Here is a 9109-nt window from a genome sequence, read left to right as displayed (position 1 = left end):
TACACCTAACCTAAATCTACCTTCTTTCAGTTTGAACCCATTACTCCACATCCTACCACAACAAGCCCTTATAACACTGGGCTTATAACGAGTCCTTATTACTTCTGTCCATAAGGACTTTGAATCTTTCCTTTTTGGAAACATGAGAAAAACATGAGAAAATGGAACATCTCGGTTTGCACCACTGGAGACTACTCCCTCCTTCTCTTCCCAGTTGACAAAATTGCCCCATACTGAAGCAAAGACATCAGTAATTTTAGAAGACTGCGATTCAGTAACACTGACTGCACTGCTCAAGGAGTTCACAGGCTGAACAAACTGGGTTTGGCTTCATCAGCCCTGCCCTGACTTCAGACAGCATAAACATCATTGCAAAATAATTAAACGATCTGAACTCATTTCTAAAACTCATGCATGCACACAAGTATGCACTAGGGGGAAATTATTTTCTTCTCTTTTGTCCTCTCCAAATAATCATTTTTCAGTGAGTCTTTTGATCAATACATAGCAATAAAGTGATGCATGACCAGTAAAGATCTGTGTTACCAAAGAGGTGGTCTTTACCCTGCTGTAGGCATCTCCAGCAAATCACCTCTTGGGAGCATAGCTGAGATCAGTCTCTCATCTTTTTTTTCCATCTTTTGCAAAATATGAAATGGTAGAGTCAGTTAAAAACGTTAAAATAAATGGGCAATTCTCAGTTTGTGTTTCCAGAGATCCCCAGGTTGTTTTTAAGGTTTGTTGAGCTCCAAATTATGACTCTACACAAGTGGTGAAGAAAGAATCTATTTTGTTTCATGACTATCTCCTGCAGCAAGGGGAACTCATGAAGAGAGAATGAAGTTTGAGGACAGGTTAATATGATGATATAAATCTGGAGAACAAACTGCATTTTCACTCACTTCACCTAAGGAAAGTACTGATGTTCCAGATTCTACCAGACCTAAAATAAATCTTATGGAATAAAGAAATAGCAGTACCAGTCAGTTTAAGATTTATACCTATGCAGTAATGCAACCCCTATTATGAAAAACTGTGTGGAAATTCCACCAAAATAAGTCTTATTCTCTGTGTTTAAGGAATCACAGCTATTTATGTTATGATTCATGCCATACAACAACGTCTGCTGGAAGCATTTTAACTTGTTAAAATGTTTAGTTTAAGATTTGCTTTCAATTACAAAACCAAACCAAACTCAAAACACAGAGAGGTTGTAAGGTCCCCTATGAAGTCAGTGTTGGTGTTGTAGCCAGGGAAGGAAAGTAAGGACATGAAGCAGCACCAAAAGGAGAGGCTAGAGCAGGACTGTCTGCATTTTTGCTTCTCACAAATTCTCAGCAGTTAGAGTATATTATTAATAGGAACTGATTAATACTGCAGATGTAAATGAGTTCTCTCATTGATGCACACTGGTTCACTATTTGCATACAGTTGTAGAAACGCTTCAGGAAATACTGGATAAGACCTTTCAAAAAATTAGCCTCGGGTATTCAAAAATCACAGTGTCTGCAGCAAAATAATGGAATCTTTTTTGAGAATACAGGGTTAGAGAGCATGATGTTTAGGTTCCTAGAGTTACAATAAATGAACAGGCAGTCCAACCCAAATGCTACATAGGCAGTGAGCGCCATGGACCAGACCCTTCATCATGATCTACTGAAACAGGAACATGAAGTGATGCAAAGGGACCTTAAGCACAAGGCAAAAAGTTTCAGTGATACTGCAAGCTTTCGTTCCTGTTACCTTTCAAAGTATTGTAAACTGCAAGGGAAAGCAAATGGTCAAGCAAATAAGAGTGTTAAGGAGAGGTAGATCCAACATATGTGGAGACTGATATCCTCTCTTTACCAAGTATGGCCTGGGAAATAGAAGATTTAAAGACCTTCCAGAGTGTTTCTCAACTTTGCCTGGAAGAACAAGCCTCTATGTCTGTCTCAGCTCCATGCTAAAACTGCACCAGGCTTTACAAGGCTTAACATGGCATTAGGCCACAGGGACACTCCATGTTTGATACCTTTGAGTTGCTACTAAGTGGGGGTCAGTGAGAAAAGAGAGAGAAGAATAAGATTTTTTGGGTTGGAAGGGACCCTAAAGATAGTCCAGTCCAACCCCCCTGCAGGGAGCAGGGACATCTGCAGCTAGAGCAGGGTGCTCAGAGCCCTGGCCAACCTGATCTTGTGCACTTCCAGGGATGGGACATCTACTGCCTTTCTAGGTAACCTGGGCCATTGCCTCACCACCCTCAGTGTAAAACATTTCTTCCTTCTATCTAGTCTAAACCTACCCTCTTGTGGTTTAAAACCATCAACCCTTGTCCTTCACAACAAGCCCTGCTAAAGAGACTGTCCCAGCTTTCTTCTAGACCCTCTTTAAGTATTGAAAGGCAGGTAGAAGGTCTTCCCAGAGCCTTCCCTTCTGCAGGCTGAACAACCCCAACTCTCTCAGCCTGTTCTTGAGGAGGGGGGTTCCACCCATTGGATCATTTTTTGTGGCCTTGTATGCATCTGCTCCACCAGGTCCATGTCTTTCTTGTGCTGAGGACTGCAGAGCTGGACACAGCAATCCAGATGAGGTCTCAAATTTGATCCAGTACTCAGTAAGTCTGTTGCAGAACAGAGTTCTGAACCCACATTCTTTGAGCAAAACAGCTGAATAGCTTTCCCTAAAAGAGAAAAAGTTCCCACTTCACTCCGTTTTCTCTTCTTATTCCCTTAGGGCAACCTATGATGAGAGCAAGCACTCTTACCTCCACAATGAACTGATTCACTGAGTTCCTCTCAAAATACATCCTTTGCTCTCTCTTGTTGAGGCACAGGGATTTCTGCTGAGTACAAATCCCATCGCTTCCATAGAGAACAATGAAGACATCTGCATCCGTGCCAGCTCCAAAGATGTCACTCGTGTAGACTGTGATCTCATAAGGAACAACTGATTAAGCAAAAGGCAGAAAATAAAAAAAATATGGAAGTTACTAAGCAGCATGGTGAAAATGCTCCTAAGAAACCTTCAATGAAATAAAATCTGCTCTTGAAAACTCAACAGTTGAACAGGACAAGGTAGGAATCACACACTTGTGGCCACTTAGTTATCAAGCTGGTCAGTACTGTGAGAATTCTGAGGAATTTCCTTTAACCTTGTAAGTCAAATTGCCCTTAATGCATGCTCATTTGCCAAGATTTTGAGGTTAATCACAGGATCAGAAAGTATACAGTATATTTACATATGCCATCTAAAGCTATTTACTTCACCAGCTCAAGTCTTAAAACAAAACATGAATGCACAAATCTTTGAGCAACTAGGCAGATGAAGTTTAGCCAACTGGAGGAAGTATATAAATATTCAAGATAGCCTTATTGATAAAAAATCTTGTATTATTTTCATTGCTAAACAAATGACATAGAACAACCATAAAGAAAAGAAATAAACCCATCTGGTGTCCACTCTGATCTAGTTTTCTCTTAGCTCCATAACACCAAGGCAAACAAGATAAATTGCCACCAGATCAATGGTGAATGAGGAACACTAAGGTTCAAGCTGCTAAATGCTTTTGATTCTGTTCCCTTGGTTTCTCCACAATGTCTCATTACCCCAAAATCTGATGTCTCCTTTTATTCTTCTCTATCTGCACAGCTTCTCAGTCCCAAGTCCTGCTAGAGCGTCACTCAGACATGCTAAGGAATAAGACTGGGGCTGTGTTCCTGGCTATGCTACAGATTTGCTGCTTATCCTCAGTTTCCCAGGTAAGACAGGGTAAGAAACCTATGTTGAGATGTCTGCACATCAAATAGTTGTGTACATGTCCAGATGTAGTCACTGAAGTCAATGCAGATTGAAGAAAGAGTCAGCTAAGCAAATGAAGATATATTCCTTGGGGTTAGCTGGATCATTTTCCATATCCATCCTCTGTGGATGACAGAATATTTATGGATGATAACAGAAACTCAGACACTCCACTGTCAGGAGGACGTGTAAATTTGGTTGTGTCTTTGGCAACCTAAACCATGTCCTTTCTGAAGTCTATAGATGAAAAACACCAGGTAAGGCTTGGGCACCACTGACTAGCTGCAGAGACTTCTGCCACAAGCAGACACAGTCCTTGTCACAGTCCACACTGCTACAGCCTTCACACAACAAGCACAGCCTTGGACACCCAATGCTACCTCCAGGATCCACCCCTAGCCATCCTTCTCCCATAGGCCACCCACCCAGCTTCTACTGCTTCCCATCCCTCACTATTATCTTCTCAGCTGCTTGTCATCTGCGTCCTCCTACGCTGCAACGACTTCAGTCATCTTTGCTATTTACATTACAGCACTTGGTGCTGTGCTTCAGATCCAGCATCTCTGTCAGGGTAGAGAGAAGGTTTCTGGCACCCTGTCTGTTACTGCTGGAGTAACTCTGAATATGCATATCAGAGACTTACCATTCATTCAAAACCCAGCCTCTCTAAATACAGCTCTCAGGAGAACAGAGGTGGAGAAGTTTTCTTCTACAGAGAGTCAGCCTGGAGGTACTTAATATTCTTTCTGCCCAACCCCATGAAATCTGCTCTGTTGCACTGCAAGTAAACTAGAATATTTTCTCCAGTAAGTAAGAGGAGGGGAAGAAATCCTGGAGTCCAAAAAATCACATGCTACACTTTATGAATTAAAAATTATTTTCTCTGCTGAAGTCTGTGGTGCTTGCTCTTGTTTCCTGAATATTAACATCAGCTTAGAACTGAATCAGCAAAGCAGCACCGTAACAAGGTCACTAGCAGCACAACTTTCAGCTGTCAGATGCCCCTTTCATTTACATGGCACTTTTAAAGTTGTATCCCCACAGGGATGATTTTAATTGGACTGCCAATGACATGTTTCATCATTTGTTCAGCGTGAAACAATTCTGGCACGAGTCATCATAGAACAAATCAAACCGTTTTTGTTACCTCTGGCAAACTGAAACCCCCCGTTAGTAGTTAGGAAACCAAAGTGCAGTAAATAGCACAGTGGGAATGGTTTAAATGGTGAAACAGTCCAAAATGTCACTAAGCCTGGTGCAACTTTTTTTGCCAGAGAGGCCTGACTGTTTTCAAAGGCTGAATATGGACTCCTGACAAAAATTCAGCTTACACAAACTACGTACTCGAAGTCATGGTATGCCAGCAGCTCTCACAACATTGTAATGTACTGGGACATTGATAAATTATACAGCCAGCATACGCATCAAAATACATATCAACTGGGATAACATAGAAAAAAAACTGATGAGAAGCATGCACAGCATCTCTGGGTTGTATTCACTCCTCTGAACATATTCAGTGTATCTATCTATCAATTTATTTTTTCAGACACAAAGACTATTATGTCTCCCACTTGACTGACAAAAGTGAGGAAGGGAGAAAATAGTACTCGTTCTGCTCCAGATTGTTTAGGTAAAGAAAGTAAGACAAAAATAGCTTGATCAAATCATGGAGGAGGCACAAAGAGATGATGTTGGCACATTAAGGTGTGGAATGGGTCCAGAGAAGGACAGTGAAGCTGGTGAGGGGTCTAGAGCACAAGTCTTGTGAGAATCAGATGAAGGACCTGGGGTTGTTTAGCCTAGAGAAAAGGAGGCTCAGGGGAGACCTTCTGGCTTTCTATGGATCCCTGGAGGTTGGAACAAGGTGGATGTCAGTCTCTTTTCCCAAGGAACAAGCAATAGGACAAGAGGAAATGGCTCCAAGCTGTGCCAGAGGAGGTTTAGGTTGGACATGAGGAAAAATACTTTCCCTGGAAGGGTTGTCAGGCCCTGGAACAGGCTGCCCAAACAATTGGTTGAATCACCATCCCTGGACACATTTAAAGGTCATGTAGCTATGGTGCATAGGGACATAATTTAGCAGTGAACTTGGTAGACTTAGGTTAATGGTTGGCCTTGCTGATCTTAAAGGTCTTTTCCAACCTGAATGATTCTATGATCATCAGAAAAGAGAGATGTTTTTATCTTACAGACTGCAGGATATAAGGATCTGGAAACTGGAGGGTCAACCAGCCAGAGTGAAGGAGACCTTCAATGTGAACCACTGTGTTGACAGTAAAAAAGGAGCCAAAGCAGCTGACAGTCTTCTCTGTAGTTATTCTCACAGCTACTTCTGAAAAAGGAAACCAAGGCAGAAGAACAGACATTGAGAAGGTCTAACTTTTGATGTCTAAATAAGAAACTGCAGAAGATAAGGCTTTTGATACTATCACTGCATATAATGAGGGATACAATGACATAGGAGACAGCTCTGATGTGAAGAACTTATCACTTGTTCAGAGTGACGTAGGAAGCACCTGGCAGGGCATGGGGTGGAGATCAACTCTCAGGTTCCAGACCACATCCCTCATCATTATGGCATCCAACTAAATAAAGAGAAAATGCAATTTTGATAGCCCTCTGAAGGTGGGCCAGGAAATGTTTGTCAACAACTTGAAACAAAGCATATGAGGAAGGGACAAGTCAAATACAGTCCCAGTGCTGTGAGATCCCTGCACACAGTCAAGGATGTGTATGTGAGAAGGGAAAGGGGGGGGCTAAGCAAAACAACATTTCCATTCTTTTCAAAAAGCCATGTTATCTGATTCTTGATATTCTGGAGACAGGAAATGAAGTTGCCCGAATAGGAAAGTTGAAGTGTCATAGCAGATTTGAAAACTATAAGCTTAATGCTCAGAAGAAGCTCCCAAAAGACACTGAGTTTATCCCAAATATTAGTTTAGAGAGGAGTTTAGTGAAGAGTAAGGAAAAACTGGAGAATGCTAAAAGAGGCAGAGTGGAACAATGTTAAGAAGCAGAGTGGAACAACACTATCAGGAAAAGACCACATGGAATAAACCCTGGAGGAGGGTCTTTCAGCAAGAGATGGGTGCACAATGCCAAAGGCACTAGGGGAACCAAAGCTTGGAAGTAAAACCAAAGTCTCTGCTTTGACAACAAAAACAGCAATATTAGAATGGAAGAAGATCAAAGCGAAACTGGAGAGAAGACAGACATCTCAGAACAGGCTGAGGACTTGGAAATGACAGGACAAAGGGAACCAAAAGACAGTCATGTACAGCCACATGGCTCCTAATGACTCTCTGATTTGGCAAATGCAGGAAATGTTAGTCTGGAGCACTCAGAGGAACCTCCTCATAGCAGTTGGAATGGTTGGCGTATAATGTACTTATAAATTTTTCAAAGCTAATTTGAAGGAGAGGCCGAGCCTCTAAAACTGCGTGAGCTAGCAGGATTTTATCTTTTGTAATGATGGATGTATCCTGGGGATATGGCAGTCTGCTCACATGGGATATACTCTGTTGTCTGCAGTTCTGCAGGGAAGATAATTCTCTCAATGGCTCCATCATCCTCCGATTTATCCAGCCAGCGTCCACAGGGGAACTTGAGGCATCGTCCCAGTGATGGGGCATTAATCTCCACCCATTCCAGAAACCAACCAGTTGAATTACCTGTGGTTGGAGAGATAACAGTGAATAACACACAAAGCCTTTAAAAACAACAGCAAATGAATCACTGCATTCCAGATCTCCGAGAAACAAATCTTCCTCTCTTTTGCCAACAGAAAAATGGAGTAGATACCATAAAGATCATTGCAAGGGATTGTCCAGGCTTGAGCTACTTCATTTTTGAGCTATTGTGCTTGAGCTACTTCATTTCTACATGCATCAGGTTAAAGATGTGCACATGGAAGTGCTAATTACCCCATCAGTTGGCTTAATCTGCCTTTTTCCTAAGAGAAAGGAGTTATCAATCACTATGTACCTTGGTGCCCCATAGGGAAGGAGTCCACATGTCCTTCCACTGCTTCCCTTGTTTGTAGTAGAGACATAGCCATGTCCGAAAAATAGCCAAGACTTTTTATGATCAAAACAACAACAAAAAAATTTGATAAAGAAATGAGACAATTGTATAGGTCTCATGTGTGACAAGTAAAATAAAATGAGGTTTGGAAATGTATGAGAATGGTATTAGCAGCAAAGATAGCAGCAACAGCCAAAGTGACAGCAAGGATCTGTCAGCAAAAGGTAAATTACACTGGGGTCTTGAGGGCAGGTTATTTTATACAGCCATGTGCCTAATGCACTAGAAACAGTCCATTACAAAGCAGATTATCTTACCTTTATTGTCATGGCCTATCTTGATTTTTTTCAGGTCTCCAATGTCCACAGATTCCACTGTAAACTCATCTACCTTCCCACGCTCAAATTTGTTCTTGTTAATCTTTGAGGCCTTTAGGCTGACTATGCCTGTTGTGGATATGCAAAAGGACATTGTTCAGCATGTGAAACAAATCCTCTGGGAATGTCAACAGTGGGACAAGGGAAGTGGCTAAAATGTAAAAAGATGGCTTTTCATCTCAAGGTCTGAGCTTTGTCCTTCCCTCGGAGCACAAATCTGCATCAACACCCAAAACATACAGAATTCCTTTCTTGAGTGATCTTCTGGCAGTGCCACAGGGAGGACGCTGCTGTGCTGTGTTCACAGCTAAAGAAATTGATCTGACCCATCAGTTCCCTGTCACTCTCACAGGCATCCGAGTCACTGCACACACAGCTTGGCTGCTTCCAAGAGGATTTGCTCATCAGCTGATTAAATAATTCTGGGCCACTCGAAGAGGCAGAGGAGAGTTAGATTTCAAGAGCACGCTGACTCATTGCTGAGGAAAGCAAATCGCCACATTCACCACTCAGTAACATAGTCCCAGCCAACTGAGCTGTTTCTATAATTGAAGCTGGAGCCTTTAGATCAGCAGCTGGTGCAAATCAGCCTCGGAAGGTTCGACAGAGATTTGCAGCAGCTGGTGGTATGCTCCCAGTTACCACGATGCATGCAGAGACAGCAAGTTGTACCAAAAAGGAGTTAGGAATGGGTGTTGAGGAAGAAAAGGGAAAACCTGACCTGTCTTTTCAGGTATTTGCCAGCGAGATGCTGCCCTGTTCCATCACATGAAGCCATACCTGTGTCATCTTTGCTTCCATACAGAGTGATGAAGACGTTGGCATCTGTCCCAGCATTCTTCTTGTCCCCGGTTTTCACTTTCACAATGTACGTTGTTGATTTAGCTGTCAGATAAAATACCTTCATTTAAGAGTGTTAAGTCTCA

At 42.1% G+C, this 9109-nt stretch overlaps 1 protein-coding gene across 1 annotated transcript in view; it reads right to left on the bottom strand.

The window, feature by feature from the left end:
- The window catches only part of LOC103770954 (lipoxygenase homology domain-containing protein 1-like), a gene marked incomplete at its 3' end in the record, with an annotated part of 94111 nt that overhangs the window by 22283 nt on the left and 62719 nt on the right, over window positions 1-9109 (bottom strand). The window contains exons 22-25 of the mRNA XM_008938231.1: window positions 8964-9068; window positions 8124-8252; window positions 7290-7454; window positions 2747-2928 (exon numbers count right to left, since the gene is read on the bottom strand). Coding sequence (XP_008936479.1) covers window positions 2747-2928; window positions 7290-7454; window positions 8124-8252; window positions 8964-9068 — 581 coding nt within the window. The remainder of the gene's footprint in view (window positions 1-2746; window positions 2929-7289; window positions 7455-8123; window positions 8253-8963; window positions 9069-9109) is intronic.

This window comes from Merops nubicus, unplaced genomic scaffold, assembly GCF_000691845.1.
Source record: "Merops nubicus isolate BGI_N331 unplaced genomic scaffold, ASM69184v1 scaffold4664, whole genome shotgun sequence".
NCBI lineage: Eukaryota > Metazoa > Chordata > Aves > Coraciiformes > Meropidae > Merops > Merops nubicus.
The sequence above is the reverse complement of the archived record's forward strand: the minus strand, read 5'-3'. Positions and strand labels throughout refer to the sequence as shown.